Raw genomic sequence first — 24,673 nt, forward strand, 5'->3', positions numbered from 1 at the left:
AAAAAAGAAGAGGAGGAAGATGTAGTAGCAGTTGACATGTTGAAGGAAGATTAATGAAAAGAAAGAAAGATACCTGAGAGACGCTTGGATATGTGGTTATAAGAATATTATAGTTATCATATATATAGGCGGCGCGTAATTATGGTTTGTGGATATTAAACCGCCTGACACACGTCTAATCACCTTCTGTTTTGCAGGATTTTGACTTTCAAAATGACAGTTGTGCTCCACTGTCACCCGCCATTTTGGGGGCAGTTGTTAGGTCACGATTTTTATACTGAGGATCATTTATCCTTGACTGTCTTATGGATAGTTTATCCTTGAAATATACATCAGGATATAAAGGATCGACGATCCTTGGTATTGTTTGTTTACTAATGATTGCGTTTAGTCTGGTGATGTGTTAGACAGGTATATCAACTTTAAGACGAACTTGCATCAATTATTCTCATGGGACATCCTATAGCTGGAACATGGATCTAGGATCCTAATTCAATATAGCTGATTATGGATGAACCCTTTAGAAGATTGACGTTTAAATAACAACAACGGTATCTAGACCTGGTCTACCGCTTTATTCGCTAGTGAGTGGCTATCAGCACGTGGTTAAAGAGCATGTTGGTGAAGAATGGAAGACTAGCGGATTAATAGGATGAAGTTGTTAAGTTTGTTAATTACTTTTTCCTTAAATATTTGAGTATGATCGGGTAGGAAAACACATGTACTTACACACACACTAGAGCAGAAGCAATTACTCTCTCTACACACTAGCTTTCTTTGTAATCTCGATCGTATACTCCACAAACACTTGTAATCACTTTTTGTTAATCAATAAACTCGACGGTGATAGTTTTCACCGTCCGGGGGTTTTTTGTGCTGGAGACCCAGATAACCATATACTCATCGACCAAAGGTTAACTTGTTGATCATTGACTAAAGTAATCCGACCAAAGATTATCTAATTAATCTTTGACCGGAGTTATTTTACCAAAGATTACCTCGATAAGTTTTGACCGAAGTAAGATTATCTTGGTTAAGGGTTTTTTCCCTCGCAATCAAACCTTTGTGTTCACCGACATCACGATTATACACTTGTCATTATTGAGTTAGCACCTCACCTCACATAACAGATTTGGATACTTGATCCTTAGCAGATTTTTGTTCAAAACAAATATTATCAGCATTATGGTAGTTAACATTAAAACTGGATGAATCATCTTTTCAAATATTATCTTGAGTATTACTGAGAAGAAAGTTTTTGTATTTGTGAAAGATTTGAGATTGATAATTGGTTATTTATAGTTGAAAATTTATAACCGTTTTACAACGGTTATATTACCGTTTTATAACGGTGACATTACCGTTTGTATGTGTGTGTGTGTATATATATAATATTAATTATTTTAAATTAAGATAATAAATAAGATATTAAATAAAGTTTATTTTATAAAATATATAATTAGTATGCATAATAATAAGAATAGAATTGTTAGTGTAAATAAATCTAACTTCTAAATGAAATATTAATGTGCATATATAAATAAAAGTTAGAATAGTTATCAAATTTTAATAACAATGTTTATACACATTATTGCTATTACTTAGTATATGTATATGCATATATATATACACATATATTTCTAATGTACATAATTAAAGAAATTTTTTATGATGTTTATGCGGATACCTTTGTGCCTATTACCTTTCTTGATTAAGATATAAGCAGTTCGTGCTGATAACTTGTTATAATATTAGCTCTAATTATAACAAGATTATTGAAGTAATAATTGGACTTTATTATAACTAAGAAACAAAAGAGTAAAGAGTTGCGTGAATTGTTAATTCTACTGGATATAAACCTTCGATACAAATATATGCTATTTATAATACCAAAACTATTATTTAAAAACACTATTTAAGGAGAACTTGGTTAGAAATGGTGTCATACAAAAAGAAAAACCGTGGGTGATTCATAACCAAGACTAACACTTTGAATACGATGTGGAGTATAAACAAGCCTTATATTTTATTTAATTTCTTTGTGGATAATAATTTCCTTTTCTTTCCAAAAAAAATACAAAACCGTCCGCAATCGCAATCGCAATCGCAATCGCAATCGCAATCGCAAATCCTCACCGGAAGAAACATGACACAGCTCCTCCTCATTACTTGTTCCCGTAACGTAAACATAACTGCATCAATCAGTTACAACAACCACCACCACCCTAACGGCAGTGGTTACAATTACAACAACACTCGCCACATCTTCTTCTTCACTCGCAACAACTTTCAGTCTCTCCAAATGAAACGCAGAAACAACAACTTCACACTGCGTTCATCTTCTTCTTCAACTACTCCGGCAGATCCACCGGCCACTCAACAATCTGCTAAATCACAAGAGGTACCTATCGCTTAATATTATTATTATTATTATTATTATTATCATTATTTACACTTATTATTATTATTTGTTATTATTTTAGAATGTGCCGAGAAGAGGACCGGATTTGCCGACGTTATTCGGGAGGTTTTATAAAGTGGCAGCTCCGTACTGGTTTTCAGACGATAAGGTTCATGCGAGAATTCAATTGGCGTCTGTGTTTGCCCTAACTTTAGGAACCACTGGAATTAGTGTCGGTTTCAATTTTCTAGGTCGTGATTTCTATAATGCATTAGCTAGTAAGTACTCAAATTCACTCTACTACTTGATTATTCATATATGAGTAGGAAGTTTAGGAGTGTAACCGGAGCCTGAGCTCGGCTAGTTTCGACTTTTGGCTCGGGAGTTGTTATCTCATGCTAGAGGTCGGCATGCTTATTATTTATTAATTATTTTATATACATTTTTTAATCATTATAATTATTTTTGAGAAAACTTTAAACAAGCCTAAGCTCTGCTCAAGCTCATGTGCGGTGCTTAAACGAGCCAAAGGTCTGCTCGAGCTCGGCATTGTAGTGTGAAGTTAATACATATATGTCCTAAAAAGTTAAAAACGTAAAAATACACTCGGCTCGTTAAAGCTTGACGAGCCTAAGTGGTCTTCCCATACAAGGCTCGAGCTCAGGCTTGATAACTAAATGAGCTTTTTTTGAGGCTCAAGCTCAGCTTGTTTATTACTTACTAATAAGTAATATATATGCATTTTTAATTATTTTTATATATCTTGAGAAAAAACCTTAAATGTGTCTAAGCTCAGCTTGAGCTCGTGTGGAGTACCTTAAACGAGCCAAAGCTAGGTTTGGGCTTGGATTTGTAGCGTGAAATTAATACATTTATGCCCTAAAAAGCTAAAACTTAGAAATACACTAGGGTCGTTAAGGCTAGACGAGCCTAAATGATCTTCCCACACAAGGCTCAAGCTCAGGCTCGATAAACTAACCGAGCCTTATTTGAGGCTTGGGCTCAATAAGCTTATGTCAAGCTTTTTATCAATCCGATTTTGAGTAGCTTGCAAACGGCTTGGTTCATTAGCTCCCCTAGTGAGTATGCTAATCCATTAATTCCAATTATTGTGCTAGACAAAGATCAAGAACAGTTCACCACACAATTAACGTACTACCTTGCTGCTTTTGCTGGTGGAATTCCGGTGAGCACATTGCTGCATTCTTTTAGGTATTACTCAACTGTCTACTTTAATTAGGTGGAAATCATGGTGGAATTTTTGCATTTAGAGTTAAGAAAGTTATCCTAAGATTACTGCCTGATATGGTTTAGCTTTTAATCTTACTCGTTGTATGGATTTTGTAGATTTTTGTGATTAGAGATTATGCAAGGGAAACTCTTGCTTTGAGATGGAGATCTTGGATGACTAACTATTATATGGAACGGTATCTAAAGAACCAGACATTTTACCAGATACAGTCTCAATCGATTATTGATAATCCAGATCAACGTATTGTTGATGATCTGAGTTCTTTCACTGGAACATCACTTTCATTCTCTTTAACTCTCTTCAATGCTATGGTGGATTTGATATCTTTCAGCAACATTTTGTTTGGCATATATCCGCCTCTTTTTGTTGTTCTTTTAGTATATTCAATTGGTGGAACCGCCATTAGCATTTTCCTTGGAAAGGTGAGATTTTCATTTATGGGAATGAGGCTGGTTGCTAACTTATTAGATTTCCAAATAAACTTATGATGTACTATTTTAGGGGCTGGTTAACTTAAATTTCATGCAAGAGAAAATGGAAGCAGATTTCCGTTATGGGCTTGTACGTATTCGAGAAAATGCTGAATCAATTGCGTTTTATGGTGGCGAGGAGAATGAAATCAAACTCCTTTTGCAGCGTTTCAGAAATGCTTTTGAGAATTTAACTGTATGAAATCCTAGTTAACTTGCAGCATTACTTGTAACACATTTATATTTTCTTTTATCCTTTTTAATGCTTCACCTTTATGTAAACTTGCAGCAATTGTTGATGTCTTCGAGAAACCTGGAGTTTTTCACCAATGGTTATCGCTACCTTATTCAGATTCTTCCTGCTGCAGTTGTTGCACCCATGTATTTCTCTGGAAAGATTGAATTTGGTGTCATAAATCAGTCTGTATCAGCTTTTAATCATATTCTTGGAGATTTTTCTCTCATTGTGTATCAGTTTCAGGCTATAAGTGCCTTTTCCGCAGTCATTGATCGTCTAGGTACATCCTTCATCTCTAGTTCTAGTCTTATATTAATTCAAAATTTGAGCCGTAAGTTTCAAATGATCATATGCAGGGGAATTTGATGATATTTTGGACAACACCAGTTCCAGTGATCCTGTAGAATCTTTGGAGGAGATTCAACTGACATATATCAATGTGAATGATTCAAGCTTTCAGCCCAAGAATTCTTTAGATACACAAACATTGTTTGAAATTGAAAATTTGACTGTTTTGACCCCGACAACTAAAGCCCTACTTATTAAAGATCTGTCACTGACGGTCAGAAACAATGAGCATTTGCTGGTTAGTAAACGCGTTTAACCTCACAGTCGACTTCATAGTTGACCTTTTTTTCAGTTTGTGAAATTATATATAATTATATATTAAATCAATGGCAGATTACTGGACCAAGTGGAAGTGGGAAAACTTCTTTGTTAAGAGCTATTGCTGGTCTTTGGCGTACGGGCACTGGAAAGATTGCATTTTATGCTAAACATACACCAGAGATGGTGGGTGAAACTAATAATATTGATAAAAAATCAAAATACCGTGACTTCAAAGGCGTGTTTTTCCTTCCCCAAAGGCCGTATATGGTTTTAGGAACCCTTAGACAACAGTTGCTGTATCCCACATGGCCTGATGTTTCAGTTTCCAACTCTAAGTCAACTGGTATCCAATCTTAATATCATGTTTAAGTTTCCATAAATGTGTTTTGTTCTTATGCTGACATGATTTTGCAGGCTCGTTTCCTGTTCTTGAAGATGCATCGACGTCTGAAGTCGTTGGGGCACAATCATTGCAGCCTAATACAGACGAGTTAATAAAAGCTTTAGAAGATGTGCAACTTGGGTACTTGTTGTCACGGTTCAGTGGTCTTGATACAACCAATGAATGGTCCAGTGTTCTTTCTCTCGGTGAGCAGCAACGGCTCGCGTTTGCACGCTTGTTACTTTCTAAACCAGACCTGGTTCTTTTGGATGAATCTACCAGTGCTTTAGATGAAGCAAACGAGGTACTTTACTACTTTTTTGATTAATAATATTACAGTTGAAATTGTGAAAATATGCCCTTAAATGGGTGCTGTATTTGCAGGCTCTCTTGTATGAAAAAATCAATGCAGCGGGAATCACATATATAAGTATTGGGCACCGATCAAGCCTCAGGAAGTTTCACAAAAAGGCCTTGCGGATCTCACCCATGGATTTGGACTCTAATAAGCTGAATTGGTGCATAGAACCCTTGTAAGATGGCCCGAACCTTGATTCTTGAATGGTTTATGTGACCTCAAGCCCTATAAACCTCGATTGTAAGGTGTCGTGGGTACAGGGTCGAACAATGACTTACCATGGTCGATTACATGGTTTTGAATTATGTGTAGCATGTAATGGGTTGGGTTCCTTGGTTAACATGATCATGACATTGGTGGCATTATATAGATGGTTTACCCCTGTTGAACTTGTGGTTGAAATTTGAATCAAGAAAGTTTAACCTCATTTTGTTTTCTTTATACCAATTATCAATAGTTAAAATTTCAATCTCATGTGTTAATTGTAGTACTTGTCATGGGGTTGGCAAAGCCTCTAAACTAAAGGTCCTAGGTTAAAGTCCCGGGAAGTAAGAAGTTTGCCGTTCAAAACAAAATTTGCGGTACTTAAGTCTTCTAATGCACCTCACTCATAGATGCGCACGCCCTATGCTTCAGAGGTGTCAATTCTTGACACGGCCCGAACCCTACACGAAAAAAAACAGGTTTTGGGTCGACTAACATGACCCGTTTAAAAAACGTGCCGGGTTCGGGTTTACCTGTTTTTTAAACAGGTCAGGTTCGGGTTGACCTGTTTAAAAGCGGGTTGACCCGTTAACCCGTTTAGTTTTAGATATTTTAAAGTTAATTTTATATTCTCTATTTAGTTTTAAATTGCGTTGGAGAATTTAATTGTTTTTCATTCTCCATATTGCCTTTTTAGATCTCTTAAATTCTATTTTTCGTGAACGGCACTTTTAAATTCTCAACTAAAATTTTATTACCCAAGATGCATTTCTTTTGTCCATTCACCAATATGCGTGAACATATCGTCAAATCTATCTATATCTAAATCGACTCATGCTTAAATTTCATTTAAATTTTGCAATATATGATTTTGATTTTATTATAATTTGTATGTTTGATTATATAAATTAACTTGTGTAAAAAGTATGGGTTAAATGGTTCGTGTTCGGGTTGACCCGAATTTATGTGTGTTCGGGTTAGGGTTGACACATTTGACACGAATAATATGGGTTGGGTTTAAGTTGCACATTTCAACCCGCCAACCCGCAACTTGTTAACCCGCCAACCCGACACGTTTGACACCCCTACTTCAATTTGATAGCCTTACTGTCTAGAATAGTGTGACTTTACTCTGGGCATGTGAGTTACCAACTACATATATCAATATAGGGGTGTGAGATGTTCAGCCATAGTTATCAAATGCGATAAGCGCTCGAAAGCGTTGAGGCTGGGTCTAGCGCCCAATTTAAAAAAAAAACGCACATTGAAAAAACAAAATTTTTAACTTAAGTAGAACATCTTATGAGTGACACACGCATTCATTCTTCCAATAGTTTATAAAACAACCAAAATCCAAAATCCAAAACATGAAGTAGTATCAGGTACATCATAATAATCAAAAAAACCAAAAACCAAAACATAGAAAAACCAAAATGGTTTTTTAATACGCATGGAACAGGTTTTTAAAAGGAGTTTTAGACTTTTAGGGACTCTAGGAACAAGTTTTTAAATGGTATTTAATAAACATGAGGAGATTTGGGAAAAGACGGCTGCACTTTAAATGTCTATGGCATGCAAATCGTAATTAATGCGCCTGACGCTTTAAATGCGCTTAAGCGCAAAAAACGCTCGCTTTTAATAACTACGTGTTCAACATTGCAGCACCAATGTTGTGACACTACTGTAGGGGTGTGATAAGTCTGACGTTTCCTCGTTGAGTCATTGTAGCGTGATAAGAGCAAAGTGTATTGGTTTACAATATCATTAATTAGTTTTAGATGAAACACACAAGTCATATTATCAATAACCAGTTGCCAATTGTTAAAAGTGAGTTAACTGAATTAAACGCTGTATAAAACATTATAAATAATGTTAACTATAACTTTGGTAGATCAATGTACCTAAAATACTCATAAACGTATCAAAAAGAATAGACTACTAAGCTTGTAAGTACCCCCAGCAAAGCACCTGCTGCAACTTCAATTTCAGTGTGACCAATCGACTCTTTCAGTTGACCAGAAACCGGACCACTATTCTCGATATCATCTGCTAACGAGTTCACTCTCTTTTCCAACATGACAGAGTTATTGTCTGATTCTGAACTCGACAACGGTTTTCTAGATGAAGATCCAATTAAACGGTTGTAATCAGATGACGCGTATGCGTTCGGTTGCTTTTTGGTTAATGCTTTATTTAATGTTCTTGCATGAACTCCCACTTCCCTTCTAACACCCTGCAAAACCATAACTGATAAGTTTCTGTTTTTATGTTAACAAAAATTATAAATAATAAACCTTTTACCTGTGCGTCATACATGGTAAGAGCTGCATAGACGACCGCTAATCCAAAAATCGAATCCGAGAAACCCCTGCAACATCATCAAACCTCAGACAATTGTTACCCATTATTCATACCGACACCAGACAAAACATAACTGAAACGATATATGTTGTTTCTTCAAAACCTTTCCAGACCAATAGACATTGCAGTAGCCACAGCAGCCTGCAAATGATAAGAACACGCGGAATCTAAGAAAACAAGTCATTAAACACGAAAACAATGAACGAAAAAGAATGTTGTGGAAAGAAATGATACCGAAGAATGCGTTGAAGGAAAGCCTCCGGCTGAAATTGCAGCTTTTGGATCGAATTCTCTTTTATACAAAACGGAAGCAGTAAAAGGTTTCGCTAATTGCCCGGCTGCTGCACATAATGTTGCTGCTATCAACACCTACAAAAAACAAAATCGGGTCGAATTCGAATGGAATTAGTGAGCAATATAATAACTTAGAATAAAGTCAACAGTTAATAATAACCTTATTGTGAGCTAATTCAACGATTGCATCTGTTCCAATTCTGAGCGTAGAGCAAACTTTGAGATTTGTTCGTCTTATTGAGTAGAGACGAGTAGCATTGTAATTGAATCCAGAAGAAGAAGAAGAAGTAAGCAACATGGCCACCGATGGTTTTCCGGTGAAATGGTTTGATTTATATTTATGGCAGGTAGCTTTGGCCGGCCGGCGAGTTTGACGACGGCAGTTTATTAATTAGGTACGTAGACGGAGGAATAATAAGATTTATCCTTTCACTTTGTTTTGTTGCCTCACAATTCAAAAACGTTTAGTTTTAGTTCGGGACGTCGGAAAAACGTTTTTGGCCAGAAAACACACATTTTTTTCCTGAAAACTCAACAATTTTGTCCCAAATATCATGGTAACTTTGTATCGTATCTTTAAAAACTTTTTTCTAGTAAAAGCCCCAATTATTGAGGTCGCCGGAACCCTAGAACCTCAGTTTGATGGTGCTTAAGTGATGGTGGTTGGTTGGTTGTGAGTCAATTGGTGGTGGTGCCAGTGCTCAGGTGGTGTTTCCCGGCAAAAAAATTTGACTTTCCCGGCCAAATACGTTTTTCCGACAACCTGAAACTAACGGCGTTAAGATTCTGTTAGCCGCGAACCGTTAGGAACAAATACATTAAAAGTTGGGATCATCAGTGACCAATTCATTAGTTGGGACTGGCAATGATAAAAAGACAATAGTTGAGACCAATAAAAACCAATTTTCCTTATTATTATTATTATAACGACCAACAAATCAATTAAATTGGGTAATAGCTAAATTCATCACATCAGAATACGTTTACCTTTCAATCCGGGAAAACCCTCACCTAAGGCCAACGCTCGTGAACACACGTCCGAATGTACGATAGTGCGGTGAGATAAAACTCGTTCAGTTCAAGGATCTAACTAATGAACGTCACATACTCGCCTAGTCTCTCATCATCATCCTAGTGCCGCTGAAACTAAATGTTGAAACGTGAATCGAACATGATTCACATGAAACACCAACTCTCTCTCTTATCACTCCACCTCTCTTTCTTACCACTCCACCCCCAACTCATTTGTCAGAAATGATTGTTATAGAAATCTTATTACTATTTTCTCTTTTAACATGGTCATAAAATTTTCATTAGATATCAACCATGAAATGGAAGTTTAAGATGGGTTAAAGATCAAAGTGGAGTTGTCAAATCTCTAAATGCAATGCAAAAGTATAGGCTGTTAATTGAAATCATAACACTGTTTAGAAAATTTATTAAGTCTACATGCACAAAATGAGTTTATACAGAGATGATTTGATCTTATTTTGATGACTCTTTATTCATTCATGTGTCTTGAGGTGTTTGGCCTAATAAAACATAACATATATTTATTTATCATCAATGTTACATGATGAATACATAGTGTTAGTTTCAAACATCAAAGCCAAATCCATTTTAGGCAGATTTTAAAGTTAGACAGTGGGTTACACGACTATGTCACTTTCAAGTATCTAGTCATGTATTTATCTTTTTTACTAAAGAGGTAAGTTTCCGTTATGCAGTCGTATGGGTTGACTCGAAACTTAAAAATCAACCCCAAGAACTAACCCAAACTAATTTTGTTTTAAGTTTGGGTTTCTTTGGGCCAACTTAGTTCGAGTACAGGTTTGGGTTTTCTTAGGGTCATGTTTTAGGTTTCGGTTAAAAGTGGTAACCCTGCTTCAATAAGCTCCTATCTATGAACCAAAAGTTAAGTCAATGAGTAAACTATGAGTAACCTGAATATTAATATCACTTGTCCAAAATTCAGTGGCGGCCCAATCTTTTCAGAGGCCTAAAGCAAAAAAAAAAACTTGAGGCCTCTTTGAAATTGCGTTGTTACAAAACGCTACTCATTTTCGAGTTTTAGACCGACATTAATAAGCTTTTTATAGAACAAATGTAGTAGTATTACATGATTAGTGAAGCATCTTCGTGTTATGTATTCATAGCTACCAACTTCATAGAATTACATCTCATAATAGTTAGTGAAGTTATATTATAAAAAATCTAAGTCATGTGGATTATTAACAAACATTCCTAAATCAAAATAGTTATTTGCGGTGACACCTACAACCAATTGTAAATTTGTAAGATAAATTAGAGAAGGTATTTTGATTTATTCTTGTAAATTGGTCATAATTTAGTCTTTATAACATTTACTTAATGAGAATTAGAAGAATTAGAAAGAGATGAAATTATGGATTTATTGTACTGTATTTGACTTTTATCGTGTTCTATGTATAAAATTTACAAATTTTCTTATCTAAAGGAGTTATATATCAAGCGATTCATGTTTCGTATATGAAATTAGTAATTCTGAATTTTTGTATAAATATAAAAGTGTGATTAATTTATAATAAGTTCAATGTATATATAAACTTAAGATGGAAAAGAGAATATGTTTGCTGGAAAAAGTAGCAAAAATAGGCCTCATAAGATAATTATCTTATGAGGCCTCATAAGATAATTAGCAAAAATAGGCCTCATAAGATAAACAAATGGGGAAAAAAATGAGAAACAAATTAAAAAAAAATGCACAGCCTTTGAGAATCGATCGGGTAGAACAGTAGACATTCCCATGGGTTGGAAACATGCGTGCAAACCATTGGACCAATGCACAGATTTGGATTATGAACCATTTTTTGGCTTATTAATATGTTTTTTTTTTAATTTTTAATATATAAGTATTAACAAATTTTTAAACGGAGACCTTAATTTTTTGGAGGCTTTAGGCTTTACCTAGCTTAACTATTTGGCCGGCCCTGCCAAAATTCATACGTAGTCAACACAAGATGGACACGCTACAACAGTGAGCCTATAGATTCAAAACTTTGGTAATATCGAAGAAAATAAGCAAAAATAATAAAAACTGTCCACTTAACTTGACCTTTTTTACATGTTTCTAGAAGGCCTTAGATGTTATTTTCTTGTAAGGGTTGATTCGGTTTAGGTTAAGTTCAGTTAATTGTTAAATAGTAAATTGTTCAATGTATTTTAATTTTTTTATTTGTTCTAGCTGAAATTAGTTCAGTTATGAAGTTTCAAGCTCATTTATAATATGGTGGTTTCAACTTTCAAGGTTGGTTATAGTGTTCCAAGCTATGTTATAGAGTATAAACCCTTGCAACATAGATTAAAAATTCGAAGCTAAAATTTGTGTTGTAAAAATCGCTAGTCGGATGGTGAGATGGGGACTAGCTATTAATTGGATTAATCGAATCGGACCTTAATATATAGTTTTCTGTTTTATACATACACAAACACATTTTGGCCGGAAATTCCGTTGATTTTGGCTGAAATGTCGCCATAAACTGCCGATTTTGGCCAAAACATCATCAAAAAAGTCGATTAATTTTGATTTTGGCCGGATTTAGCCATTAATAGATTAATTGCCTATTACCCCAAAATTAATCAAGGACTAACGATTAACTGACGCTTAATCGGGATTTTTGCTAACACAAGTTGAAATGGAGGTACATATGATGAAAAAAGAGGTATAAAAAAAACAAATAAACATACAAAATAAATAAATCGATAAGAGGTTTTCATTGGACGCACCAGGTTAAAACAATATCGTGGTATCAGTTAGGATAACTGAATATTTACTAGACTTTGGTTTTTGGTCACAAAAACTATTGGGCGGAGGAACTAATCAAAATCAGGAAGATGGCCGGTGGTGGTGGTGCATCCGGCGGTTGAACCACTGTCGTACCTGATCGGAACATGGAGAGGTGAAGGTGAAGGCGGTTTCCCAACCATATCCTCATTCGCGTACGCTGAAGAGCTCAATTTCACTCATCCTGGTAACAAGGTATATATATATATACACACATATCGACTGCATAGCTAACACCGAAATTCACGGGTTTGGGTTTAGGTCTAGTATAAACAGTTTGGGTCCAACCTGCTAGCCTATTAAGCTAAATGAATCACCATTTAATTCATTTTATATTTATTTTATTTTTTAAAATATGTTTTATGTAATAATTTAAATTGGTTGAGTATCTTATGCCTAAAGCAAAAACTAAACAGGAAATTGACATAAGATTTTATGATTAAAATGTAATTGTTTTATATGAATTTTTGTTTTTTGTTGCAAAGCTGTAAATTTAAAGTATTAATATGTAAAAACAATAAAAATAAAAAAAAGTTTCGGGTCAACCCATGAGTATGTGGGTCGTGTTCAAGCTGACGTGTCTTACATGATTTTCGGGCTTGTGTAAAATATTTGGGATCGTGATGGGTTGGACCCTCCAACCCGTGAACACAATCTGTTTAATACCCCTGCCATTATTTGTTTAGATTTCTGTAAACAAGTTGTAACATACTGTTAGCTCATTCTTCTATTCATGTATGATGTGTGGATATTGTATTTACTTGCATCTTGTATGAACTTTTAAAGTTCTGTTAACATTTTTATTGAATTTGCACACTAATGAAGCAAATTTATGTATAAATGAGAGAAGCCTGTAATATCTTACACTCAGAAGACTTGGAAGTTGAATTCTGGAGAGCCCATGCATGCTGAGAGCGGCTACTGGAGGCCGAAACCTGATGGCACTATTGAGGTTGTCATCGCACAGAGCACTGGTCTTGTTGAAATTCAGGTTATCGCGTTTACATTCTCACATTAATATTACTTAGATCCAACATAAACCCTAGTTTTCCCCTCAACTTTGTATGCTTGATTAATGTTGTTCATCATTTACAGAAAGGCACATATGATGCACAAAAGAAGGTGGTGAAGCTTCAAAGTGAACTTGTTGGAAATGCCTCAAAGGTAATGCAAAACAACATGGAAGTTTTAAATATGATTCACAAAACCACATTATAACACCAATAAGCTAATTTTGTAAATAAAACGAAGTTGGAGGCTTAATAGTTTGTTCTGTTTGTTGAACAGGTTAAAGAGATAACGCGAGTATTTACTTTGGTTGATAAAGAATTATCTTATGTGGTTGAAATGGCTACTAATATCACCAGTCTTCAACCGCATTTGAAAGTTTCTCTTAAGAAGCTCTAATGTTCTTGATTATGACCAGGTATTATTATATACACAACACGTTTACATTTTTTACCTTAAACATTATTGATTTAAGAACTAGTGACCTTTTTCATGAAAATATGTCTAAAGTCTAATATTCATGTCTTAGGTTATTGAAAGATGGTTGTTTATCTTGTTTGAGACGTTTAGTAACCTGACAACCATACTGAAAACCAACAAATGGATTCTTATTCGCATATTGAAAAACAAAACAGAAAGAAAACCCCAATAATTTCAATTGTTAACACGTGTGCCCGGGCCCAAACCTTGTTGACCCTTCAGACTTGTTTCAGATCAACCCATGTTTCCCATACAAACGCACTTGATCTGCAAAACGTTAATCATGTTTTAGCGTAACTTATGGTGTGTTTTATTTAAAGGTGTTCATGAATATAATACATATATATAACTAACTGCGTATTCCAAATATGGATAAAGATATTATAAATGTTTAACAGCTGGTTCCAAGCTCCAAACTGCCAAAACCGATCCATGAACCGGATCGTGTTTGGGTAGTACGTTCGGTTTCAATGGTTTTTGAACACCATTGTTTTAATTTGGGAAATTCAATATATTAAAAATTATCTTTCCAAAGTAACAAAATATGGTGTGCTTTGTTCTTACTTCAAGATACTCATCTAATCCGTATTTAGAAGATTCCCGTCCTAAACCAGACTGCTTAAAACCCCCAAATGGTGCTCCCTGTGTATGATCCAAATAATATAGCAATAATACTACTTAGTTAATTAATTTAGCATCTTTTAAGAAACCACTGAATATAGTAGACTTCTTTTTACCGGTGAAGCAAACACTCCCTCATTTACTCCAACAATACCATATTCAAGAGCTTCACACACGCGCCATGAACGCTGAATGTTGTTTGTGAACAAATAAGCAGCTAATCCTGCGACGTTTATATCAAATATATGTTTTAATCTCAACTAATTAATATGATCAGTCACCAATATGTGGATTATATATAAAAACCTGATTCAGTGTCATTAGCAATCTGTATAGCCTCTTCTTCTGTTTTAAACCGTATAATAGGCGTAACAGGTCCAAATATTTCCTGCCTGTAATAATAAAGATTGAAGTACTAACCAAGTACACATCAAAACTAAAAATTCCAATAACTTCAAACCTAAAACTTTATTGTTACAGCCTATTTCAAGAAATATTATAGCCATCAAAATAACAGTAAAACAGACCGACCATAAAAGTTTTGAGATTACCTTGCTATAAGCATCTCATTCTTGACATCACTTATAATTGTAGGTTCATAGAAAGTAAACCCTAGGTTATGCCTCTTACCGCCCAAAATAACTTTCGCTCCCTGTTTCAAACAATATTTATACAGTTGTCATAAAACCTATAAATTTTCTACTACAAGATATTAGAAAATGATGATCAAATCAAACCTTTGAGGTAGCATCTTGCACTAATGATTCAACTTTCTGCACAGCAGCTTCATTGATAAGTGGTCCCTGCAGAACATTATTTTAAGTACCAGTTGACTTTTTTAATAACAATATGCATGTGTAAACTAACAGGTTACCTGTGCCACACCTTCACTAAAACCATTGCCAACTTTAAGGCTCTTAACAGCATTTGAGAAGGCATTTATGAATTTGTCATATATGCCTACAAAGATGGAAGTTGCTTTTCATTCAAGAAAGATACAAATAATAAGGGTTTTAGTTTTGTGTTATACCTTCCTGCACAAGTAATCTATTTGCACATATACATGTTTGTCCAGTGTTAAAAAATTTAGTTGCCAGCTGAAATTATCACAGAATAATGTGTGTTAAAAAAGTTACTGTTTTTCTTCAAGATTTTATACATGTATGTATGTAACCATTGTTTGCAAATATTAGAATGTATGTCACTTACGCTGGCTTTTAGTGCCGCTTCCAGGTCAGCATCATCAAAGATTACGAAAGGTGCATTACCACCAAGTTCAAGAGAGACCTGCAACAATCATAGGTTTTTTTTATTATTATAAACATTAAGGATTGCAATTACGTTAAAAGTAACTGAGATTTCAATAAATTTACCTTTTTAACAGTCTCAGCTGCACCAACCATTAGTTTCTTTCCAACAGCTGTCGAACCTGTAAATGTGATCTTTCTTACTTGTGGGCTTTCAAGTAAAGCATTTCCAATTTTAGGAGCATCTCCCATTACCACATTTAAGACACCCTGTGATTAAATTAATTTAACTAAAATGAACTGTTACATATGGACACATGTAATGGTGGATGCTTATAAGACTTACAGGTGGGATTCCAGATTGAAGTGCCAACTCAGCTGCTGCTAAGGCGGTCAACGGTGTGAGCTCAGAGGGTTTTATGACCACTGTACACCCACAGGCAAGAGCAGGTGCAACCTGATATAATATTATTACAGTAATTAACCCTTTGAATCTTTTCAAATTAGAATCAAAGCGACCCATTTATATATATAAACGGGTCAATATTTACCTTCCTCGTAATCATTGCGAAGGGAAAATTCCATGGAGTGATCGCGCCAACCACACCAACAGGCTGCAAGTCATTTGAAAATGTCTTAAAAAGAACATATGCAGAAAACAAGTTTTGTGTCTTAAATAACCACCTGCTTTAGAACAAACAGGCGGCGATCAGGCTGTGGTGATGGTAGTATGTCCCCATAAACGCGCTTTGCTTCCTCTGCAAAGAACTCAACGTGACCCGCCCCAGATACAACCTGCAAAACTTGAGAATCAACACAAATGTACTTGTGTTGAAAAACAAGAATAGCTATATTCACCTCCATGATGGCTTCTTTTAGAGGTTTGCCTTGTTCCAAAGTTATTAGTTGTCCAAGCTCTTCTTTATGTTCAATCAGTAAGTTATACCATTTACGCAGGCGAGTGCTCCTCTCAGCAGCGGTAAGCTTGCTCCAATCTACCCAACAAATGTGGTGAAACATATTATAATGATAACAACATGATGATGGCTAAAGCTATATTGTAATTAGTTGTGTTGTAAGCAACTTGAAGATCATACGGCTAAAAGCGGTGTAGGCTGAAGCAATTGAATCTTTTGTTTCCCTCTCGCCCATGCACGCAACCGAAGCTATAACTTCCCCATTAGCAGGGTTGTAAACCTACAACAACTAATATGATTAGTGTGTAATCAAATCTAGTAACTGATCATATTTTGCAACCTATATTAGGAGTTGGTATCAAAATATATTGACAATATGATCAGTAAGTTGGGTATCTGCCGATGGCCTTATGGCACCAGGTGTCTATCCCAACCAAAGTGGCGCGATCGAGTTCCATAAAGTGGGCAATAGGTAGAATGATGGATTTTAGGAATTTATTTAGAGGTTTGTGTATTCGTTATAAAATGAAAAACAGATTTGATCAATAACAGGTTGAGCAACCAACATTAACTTGGGTAGTTAGCAGCAACTTGGGCAATAAACGTCGTTAGGATGATCAATACTAAGTTACTACTATTGCTGATAGAAGCCAATCATAAGTAGTAACTAAGTTAGTTACCGGTGTTGATGGCAACAATTTTTAACCGCCAACTGAAACACTCCTCTAGAGAGCATCATGTCTAAATGCTTGATGATTTCCAAACTATAAAATAAAAGTCCTTGATTATTTATGATACATGTTTTCACAATAGAAAATAAAACCATTCTCTTGTTTTCTTTCTGAGTTATCTTATTAAGATTTTGAGAGTACATCAAAATACTCTAATTTGAGTGTGATTTACACGATTTAAAGAGCTATCCAGACAAATTCAAATTATAAAACGGCTTTGAAATTTAGAGTTTTGAAGTCAATACCTCGATGGTCTTGCCATCATATGCATCAATCCATTTCCCTCCGATAAGACCTTTGGTTCGAAACAATCCAGAACTCTTGAGGCGAGCGACCACATTTTCGGTTTCCATGCTCATCTGAATCACCAAAATCAGTTGTTTTGATCGTGAATTCGATTAACATAAACAATGAATAATAATAATAAAAAAAATTATTAAAACACTAACAAGTTCATCAACGCACCTTTGCTTGCAGGGTATATGAGTCTTCCTGGATTGAAGGTGCAAATGGTGATTATAAATTTATAATTGTGTTCACTGGCCACACATTAGATTTAAATATTGGTTGCTAACTTGTTTTTCCCACTTATTACCGTTGACTTCCACAGGTTTTTTTTTATTCGAGGATTATCACATGGGTTTTACTAATATAGTTTAGCCAAAAAAATAGTACTATAATTTCAATGGAATTCATAGGTGGATGAATACATTTAGTTAAATAAATTTTTATTTTGATTTGAGAGAATCAAGATATACTCTTTTTTATGTTCTATCTACTCTTTATTTAATCGATCGACTAATTATTAAATCAATATACTTAATTAAAAGTGTTTTTAAACAAAATAATTAGAAACATATATATTTAGGTAGGGTAAAGTTAAAATACAAATGGAGACAAAAATGAGAAGCGTGAGAATGATTTGTGACTACACGAAAGACCATTAAAAAATTCAAAATATTTCCGGTGTAGGTATAGGGCTTTCGATTTAGTTTGGTTTGTACCTTTTTTTGCGGTGCGTGCCTTAGGTTAAATGAAACAATGAGAATTGAGAAGTATAGGATTCAAATGCAAGTTCGTTTGGTTAAGGAGAGACATGATTACCAATATAACTAAATGACTTTAGTTATTTTTATCGTGTAAATTATTTATATAGGTTATTGTTTGAAAATCTACTGGGCGGTCCGGGGGCCTTTCAAGTGTTTGGATCCCACTTTTTTTTTTAGTTTGCTCCATTTCTTGAACACAAGAGATAATCCAAGTTTTTACTCTGGTTAATGAAGAATTATCTTATGTAGTTGAGATGGCTACATCTCATCAGTCTTCAACCGCATTTGAAAGCTTCTCTTAAGAAGCTCTAATGTTCTTGATTATGATCATAATGTATTCTTATATATACTACACATTTACATGTTATTATTAACGTTTTGAATATATTATATGTTAAGCGTGTTCAACACCAAATCAGATTGAAGGCTCCTAGTATTTGGAGAATATTTAATATAATTATTATTTTATTATTATAGATAAGCTAGTCTTATCTGTAATCCTAATTGTATTCGGTTTCAAATTATGTATTTGAAATAGGTTAGGATTAAGAATCGTGGGTATATATATACTATAGGTGTTCAATGTGTTAGTTAATTATTAAGTTTTTCTCGTTTGTCATTTTCTTGATAAAAGAGTCGTAGAGAGTTCTACAAATCTCGTGTTCGTGTTTTTGATTCGCTTGCCTAAGGTTTAACATTATGTTGTTCAATTACAATGAGAGATATAAATATAACGCAATGACCAATATTTAGGGATATTATATTAAAGAGCAAGGTTATAATAAGAAGTAAATTTTTTTTCTAAGTAGTGTAAAAAATGTGTTAAACATACCACACAATAAACACACCGCACACTAAACACACTTTCCATATCCACCATCAGATCAACAGATCTAACGCACCAGATTACTTCTTACACTTCTTAAACACACTCCACTTCTTATTTTAACTCCACCCTATTATTAAATACACATTATCAAATCAAATCAATCATACCCAGTTAAGTCCCATCAACAACAAAGCTATAAGTAGGGTCTGGGAAGGGTGGGATATAGGCACACTGTACCTCTATCCAACGGGATAAAGGGGTGGCTTCTGGAGAGACCCTCAGCTCTGAAATACATATGTATGAGGCAATATAAAGTAAATGAAATGATAATAATAATAATAATAATAGTAATATTAATAATAATTAATAATGATAATAATATTAATATAAATAAAACAATAATAGTAATAATAAAATAATAATAATAATAATAATAATAATAATATATGGTGTGTGACCAAAATAAGGTAAATAGAAGCGTTAAGGTGCTCCTTTCTCCCTAAAAATCTTTATATGCATGCTAATTGTGTACGTGGAGGCAATCACTCCAACATATTGACCAAACATGATTTGATCTTTCATTAATAGTTGATTTGATCACATTCTTTGATAGTTATACCTAACATTATTGATTCAGGATCTAGTGACCTTTTGTTGCTTCACATGAAAATATATATATGTCTAGTTTTCATGTATTAGGTTATTAAAAGATGTTTTTTTATCTTGTTTGAGACATCTAGTGACAGTAACATAAAATCATATTGAAAGCCAACATATGGATTACATGTTTATAAATATCACTATGAAGCCTTTGAATTCTTATCCACATATTGAAAAACAAAACATAAATAAAACTCTAATAATTTCAATAATTAACACACGTGCCCGGGCCAAACCATGTTGACCCTTCGGACTTGTTTCAGATCGTCAGCCCATGTTTCCCATACAAACGCACTTGATCTGCAAAACATTAATCATGTTTTAGCATAACTTATGGTGTGTTTTATCTTAAGTAACAAAATATGGTGTGCCTGGTACTTACTTCAAGATACTTATCTAATCCATATTTAGAACTTTCGCGTCCTAAACCAGACTGCTTAAAACCTCCAAATGGTGCTACCTGCATATGATCCAAGGAAAATAATAATAAACTTGGTTAATTAATTCATTTAGGGTCTTTAAGTATAGAAAACTGCTTTCTACCTGTGAAACAAATAATCCCTCATTTACTCCAACAACACCATATTCAAGAGCTTCACACACGCGCCATGAACGTTGAATATTGTTTGTGAACAAATAAGAAGCCAATCCTGCAAAGTTTATATCGAATATATGTTTTAATCTTAACTAAGTAACAAAAAATATGTAAATGATTAGACCATTATATGGATCATATATAAAAACCTGACTCAGTGTCATTAGCAATCTGTATAGCTTCTTCTTCTGTTTTAAACCGAATAACAGGCATAACAGGTCCAAATATTTCCTGCCTGTAATAATAAAGATTGAAGTACTAACCAAATACACATTAAAAAAGGCTTTTTTTTTTTGCATATTTATGACATTAAATGTAACAGTAACATCTACCATAGAAGTTTTGAGATTACCTTGCCATAAGCATCTCATTCTTGACATCCGTTATAAGTGTAGGCTCATAAAAAGTAAACCCGAGGTTATGCCTCTTACCGCCCACAGCAACTTTTGCTCCCTGTTATTAGACATTATTTTTATAATTGTTATAAAAACTATATATATTAGTACCAAGATATTCACAAATGGTAATCAAACCTGTGAGATAGCATGTTGCACTAATGATTCAACCTTCTGTACAGCAGCTTCATTGATAAGTGGTCCCTGCAAAACATTATTTTTGGTAACAATATACATGTGTAAACTGGTTACCTGTGTCACACCTTCACTAAAGCCATTGCCAACGTTAAGGCTCTTAACAGCATTTGAGAAGGCATTTATAAATTTGTCATATATGCCTACAAAGATGGAAGATTCTTGTCATGCAAGAAAGATAAAAGTAATAAGGGTTTTTGTCTCTTGTTAATTTGTTATACCTTCTTGCACGAGTAACCTATTTGCGCTTATACATGTTTGTCCAGTGTTATAAAATTTAGCTGCCAACTGAAATAATCACAGAAAAATGTGTGATAAAAAGTTACTGTTTTTATTCAAGATTTTAAATATATATATAACCAATGTTTGCAAATGTTAAAATGTACTTCACTTACGCTCGCTGATAGCTCCGCTTCCAGGTCAGCATCATTGAAGATTATGAAAGGTGCATTACCACCAAGTTCAAGAGTGACCTGCAATAATCATAGGTTTATTAAGGATTGCAATAAAGTTTCAAGTAACCGAGGACATGAATTATATTTTAATAAAATTACCTTTTTAACGGTCTCGGCTGCACCAGCCATTAATTTCTTTCCAACAGCTGTTGAACCCGTAAATGTGATTTTTCTTACTTGTGGGCTTTCAAGTAAAGCATTCCCAATTTTAGAAGCATCTTCCATTACCACATTTAAGACGCCCTGTGATTCGACAAAATGAAGCATAGTTAACTTTCACATATGGACACATATCATCGTTCATCAGTGGATGTTTATAAGACTTACAGGCGGGATTCCAGATTGAAGTGCCAGCTCAGCTACTGCTAAGGCGCTCAACGGTGTCAGCTCAGAGGGTTTTATGACCACTGTACACCCACAGGCAAGAGCAGGTGCAACCTGATATAATATTATTTCAATAATTATCCTTTTGAGACTTTCTAATACGAACCAAATCGAACCGTTTATAAATAAAATGGTCAATATTTACCTTCCTGGTAATCATTGCCAAGGGGAAATTCCATGGAGTGATGGCGCCAACCACACCAACAGGCTGCAATTAGAGGAATCGTTGGTAATGCTAAATCTCAAAAAGAACATATGCAACATCATATGCTGAAAACAAGTTTTGTGAGTTAAATAACCACCTGCTTTAGAACAAACATGCGGCGATCAGGCAGTGGTGACGGAAGTATATCACCATAAACGCGTTTTGCTTCCTCTGCATAGAACTCAATGTCACTAGCCCCAGTTACAACCTGTAAAACTTGAGAATCACATATGTGCATTTGTGTTGAAAAACATGAATAACTACTATATTCAGTATTTTGATTTACGTGCTGTTTGTTGGCCATAGAAGGAATTAGTTGTCCGAGCTCTTCTTTATGTTCCAAAGTTATTAGTTGTCCGAGCTCTTCTTTATGTTTAGTCAGCAAGTTATACCATTTACATAGGCAAGTACTCCTCTCAGCAGCAGTAAGCTTTCTCCAATCTACCAACAAATGCGATGAAAGATATTATAATGATAACAACATGTCGACGACGAACGCTAGTTAAACCTATACATATAAAGTACAAGTTATATTGCAATTAGTTGTATTGTATGGAACTTGAAGATCATACGGCTAAAAGAATTGTAGGCCGAAGAAATTGCATCTTTTGTTTCCCTCTCGCCCATGCACGCAACCGAAGCTATAGCATCCCCATTAGCAGGGTTGTAAACCTACAACAACATATATGAAATCTATTAATGATCGTATTTTGCAGCCTCTATCAAGAGTTGGTATCAAATTATTCTGACAATCATAATCAATCCCAAATCCTCACAAAATGATCCTTAGAATTTAAATTGCGATAATTGGTTTAACAATAGCATACATATCCAAACACCCCATGAAAAGTGAATGCGCATTAGTATAATTGTTGATAGATGTTTCTGAAAACTAGGAAATTCATAAGAATTTCATATTGTTTTCTGTTTAGTTATTTACGTGTCATCAAGTCATATATTTTTGTCAATTTAGAGAAGGAAAATCTGGTTAAACATGAATTGGAGCTAGGAGGTGTGGAGTGCATGCTTGAACGAGACTAATCAGATTTCCGGTATGAAAGAAACTCGAGGGTTCCAAGGGTTGAGGCCCTGACAAGCTGAATGAGCTCACACCTATCGAAAATTCTATCATTACAGTTGAAAGCTTGTCGATCTTGCTTCAGTCATGCATAGTTGATAAAAAATTGCATGCATAGGTAGAAATTGATCATCAACGGTAACTTGGGTGATTTGCTAATGGCCTCTTGGCCTAATGGCAGCAGGTGCCTACCCTACCAAAGTGATATGTGCTCGAGTTTTATAAAGTGGGCAATAGATGGAATTCCTGGGTGTGTGTTCGTTGTAAAAAGAAATAGGCAATCTACCATAACTACAGTTAGTAGCAACTTAAGGAAGTTTTTGCTGGATTAGGTGATTTAAAGAAAAAAAAGTGGTTTTAGGTGATTGACTAGAATTTAAGTGGTTTTAGGTAATTTGCTATCTCAGATAGCGGATTATCGGTACAGGCGGTTAGCATACATTCTATGTGGCTGTCCATGTCATCCAGTTGTCATCCATGCAGAATCCCTATCTCAAATAGCCGATTACACAAAGTCCTTTTACCGTCATTTGCCATCTGGAAACTCTGCGCAATCCGCTATTTGAGATAGCGGATTCCACATGGATGGCACTTGTTGAACAATTGGATGACATGGGATGACATGGACAGCCACGTGAAAAGTAAGCTAACGTGTACGGGTAATCTGCTATCTGAGATAGCAAATTACCTAATCCAGCGAAAAATTTCAACTTAAGCAATCAACAAAAATTTCGACCAATAACAATTTGGCAAGTAACATCAACTTAAGTGGTTAATGTTATTAGAGTGCAACAATAACCAAGTTACTGCTATTGCTGGTAAAAGTCAATCATAAGTAGCAACTAAGTTAGTTACCACTTACCCGTGATAGAGTTCCTATTGATGGTAACCGAATTATTATCTAGCAACAATTTTAACCACCAACTGATACACTCTTTCAGAAAACATTGTGTGTCTTTAACAATGCTGTGACGATTTCCTAACTATAAAATAAAAGTCTTTGGCCTATTCTCTTGTTTTATTTATGAGTTATCTGTTGGAATACCGTATGCCCGAGACACATAATTAGGTTAATGTGGCTAGTTGTGTTTGATCCAAGTCGGGTCATACCCAATAACGAGTTAGACACACACCAATTATGTATTTGTTAAGATAAGATCTATGAGACAAATACAGAACACGATACATTCAGAAAATCGGGTTTCTGAATACTTACTTGAAAGTGTTAAATAAATTAATTGGTTAATTTATTTATTCAAATAATTATTATTGGAATGATTATTTAACTATGTGTTCTTTTATAAAATGGTTTATAAAAGATGGGGTGTTTATATATTTTATAAAGTATAAAATAAATAATAAAAAAAAAATAAATAAAAAAATAAAAAAATAAATATATATTTTTGGGGCCGGTTTTGGGTGGGCCCCACAC

General features: G+C 34.6%; 5 protein-coding genes across 5 annotated transcripts; 2 read left to right on the plus strand and 3 right to left on the minus strand.

The window, feature by feature from the left end:
• Positions 1 to 2,247: 2,247 nt before the first annotated feature.
• On the plus strand, positions 2,248 to 6,128 carry LOC143576703 (ABC transporter D family member 2, chloroplastic-like). Its single transcript, XM_077060738.1, has 10 exons — positions 2,248 to 2,401; positions 2,484 to 2,679; positions 3,520 to 3,587; positions 3,749 to 4,075; positions 4,155 to 4,319; positions 4,413 to 4,641; positions 4,718 to 4,947; positions 5,043 to 5,313; positions 5,385 to 5,656; positions 5,737 to 6,128. The coding sequence occupies exons 1-10, from the start codon at positions 2,303 to 2,305 to the stop codon at positions 5,887 to 5,889; spliced, it is 2,010 nt and encodes a 669-aa protein (XP_076916853.1). The 5' UTR covers positions 2,248 to 2,302; the 3' UTR covers positions 5,890 to 6,128.
• A 1,629-nt stretch (positions 6,129 to 7,757) lies between these two features.
• LOC143576714 (uncharacterized) lies at positions 7,758 to 8,867 on the minus strand. The gene is made up of 5 exons (XM_077060747.1): positions 8,730 to 8,867; positions 8,510 to 8,644; positions 8,379 to 8,416; positions 8,216 to 8,282; positions 7,758 to 8,147 (listed from the first exon to the last, which is right to left on the minus strand). Exons 1-5 carry the CDS (start codon positions 8,865 to 8,867, stop codon positions 7,836 to 7,838), a joined length of 690 nt encoding a protein of 229 aa, XP_076916862.1. The 3' UTR covers positions 7,758 to 7,835.
• A 3,576-nt stretch (positions 8,868 to 12,443) lies between these two features.
• On the plus strand, positions 12,444 to 14,661 carry LOC143576704 (peroxynitrite isomerase Rv2717c-like). The gene is made up of 4 exons (XM_077060739.1): positions 12,444 to 12,587; positions 13,243 to 13,383; positions 13,488 to 13,556; positions 13,680 to 14,661. The coding sequence occupies exons 2-4, from the start codon at positions 13,294 to 13,296 to the stop codon at positions 13,797 to 13,799; spliced, it is 279 nt and encodes a 92-aa protein (XP_076916854.1). The 5' UTR covers positions 12,444 to 12,587; positions 13,243 to 13,293; the 3' UTR covers positions 13,800 to 14,661.
• LOC143576705 (succinate-semialdehyde dehydrogenase, mitochondrial-like) lies at positions 14,075 to 17,761 on the minus strand. The gene is made up of 16 exons (XM_077060740.1): positions 17,642 to 17,761; positions 16,846 to 16,945; positions 16,607 to 16,743; positions 16,433 to 16,543; positions 16,300 to 16,362; positions 16,095 to 16,205; positions 15,875 to 16,018; positions 15,711 to 15,788; positions 15,532 to 15,598; positions 15,376 to 15,461; positions 15,239 to 15,304; positions 15,053 to 15,153; positions 14,808 to 14,893; positions 14,618 to 14,724; positions 14,445 to 14,522; positions 14,075 to 14,147 (listed from the first exon to the last, which is right to left on the minus strand). The coding sequence occupies exons 1-16, from the start codon at positions 17,753 to 17,755 to the stop codon at positions 14,115 to 14,117; spliced, it is 1,482 nt and encodes a 493-aa protein (XP_076916855.1). The 5' UTR covers positions 17,756 to 17,761; the 3' UTR covers positions 14,075 to 14,114.
• Positions 17,762 to 20,105: 2,344 nt separating this feature from the next.
• On the minus strand, positions 20,106 to 22,835 carry LOC143576715 (succinate-semialdehyde dehydrogenase, mitochondrial-like; the record flags this gene model as incomplete). The annotated part of the gene is made up of 14 exons (XM_077060748.1): positions 20,106 to 20,234; positions 20,317 to 20,394; positions 20,478 to 20,584; positions 20,679 to 20,764; positions 20,882 to 20,982; positions 21,063 to 21,128; positions 21,177 to 21,262; positions 21,341 to 21,407; positions 21,515 to 21,592; positions 21,674 to 21,817; positions 21,902 to 22,012; positions 22,104 to 22,166; positions 22,261 to 22,604; positions 22,736 to 22,835. Coding segments are annotated over 14 exons (1,464 nt in total), but the record flags the coding sequence as incomplete, so codon positions are not given.
• Positions 22,836 to 24,673: the final 1,838 nt, after the last annotated feature.

This window comes from Bidens hawaiensis, unplaced genomic scaffold, assembly GCF_021521415.1.
Source record: "Bidens hawaiensis isolate Kalapana, Puna unplaced genomic scaffold, B.hawaiensis_p1.1 tig00028273_1, whole genome shotgun sequence".
Classification (NCBI taxonomy): Eukaryota; Viridiplantae; Streptophyta; class Magnoliopsida; order Asterales; family Asteraceae; genus Bidens; species Bidens hawaiensis.

What these genes read in the sequence shown, in the direction of transcription:
- LOC143576703 (XM_077060738.1), top strand. Translation starts at nt 2,303, where the DNA reads ATGAAACGCAGAAACAACAACTTCACACTGCGTTCATCTTCTTCTTCA. An exon ending in CTTTTGCTGGTGGAATTCCG is followed by an intron (nt 3,588 to 3,748) that starts GTGAGCACATTG and finishes TGGATTTTGTAG; the next exon opens with ATTTTTGTGATTAGAGATTA. An exon ending in GAAACAATGAGCATTTGCTG is followed by an intron (nt 4,948 to 5,042) that starts GTTAGTAAACGC and finishes AATCAATGGCAG; the next exon opens with ATTACTGGACCAAGTGGAAG.
- LOC143576714 (XM_077060747.1), bottom strand. Translation starts at nt 8,867, where the DNA reads ATGTTGCTTACTTCTTCTTCTTCTTCTGGATTCAATTACAATGCTACT. An exon ending in TTGAATTAGCTCACAATAAG is followed by an intron (nt 8,645 to 8,729) that starts GTTATTATTAAC and finishes TGTTTTTTGTAG; the next exon opens with GTGTTGATAGCAGCAACATT. An exon ending in TTCCTTCAACGCATTCTTCG is followed by an intron (nt 8,417 to 8,509) that starts GTATCATTTCTT and finishes TATCATTTGCAG; the next exon opens with GCTGCTGTGGCTACTGCAAT.
- LOC143576704 (XM_077060739.1), top strand. Translation starts at nt 13,294, where the DNA reads ATGCATGCTGAGAGCGGCTACTGGAGGCCGAAACCTGATGGCACTATT. An exon ending in CTGGTCTTGTTGAAATTCAG is followed by an intron (nt 13,384 to 13,487) that starts GTTATCGCGTTT and finishes CATCATTTACAG; the next exon opens with AAAGGCACATATGATGCACA. An exon ending in TTGTTGGAAATGCCTCAAAG is followed by an intron (nt 13,557 to 13,679) that starts GTAATGCAAAAC and finishes TTTGTTGAACAG; the next exon opens with GTTAAAGAGATAACGCGAGT.
- LOC143576705 (XM_077060740.1), bottom strand. Translation starts at nt 17,755, where the DNA reads ATGAGCATGGAAACCGAAAATGTGGTCGCTCGCCTCAAGAGTTCTGGA. An exon ending in AATGAGATGCTTATAGCAAG is followed by an intron (nt 14,894 to 15,052) that starts GTAATCTCAAAA and finishes TTATTATTACAG; the next exon opens with GCAGGAAATATTTGGACCTG. An exon ending in GATTAGATGAGTATCTTGAA is followed by an intron (nt 14,148 to 14,444) that starts GTAAGAACAAAG and finishes AACGTTTTGCAG; the next exon opens with ATCAAGTGCGTTTGTATGGG.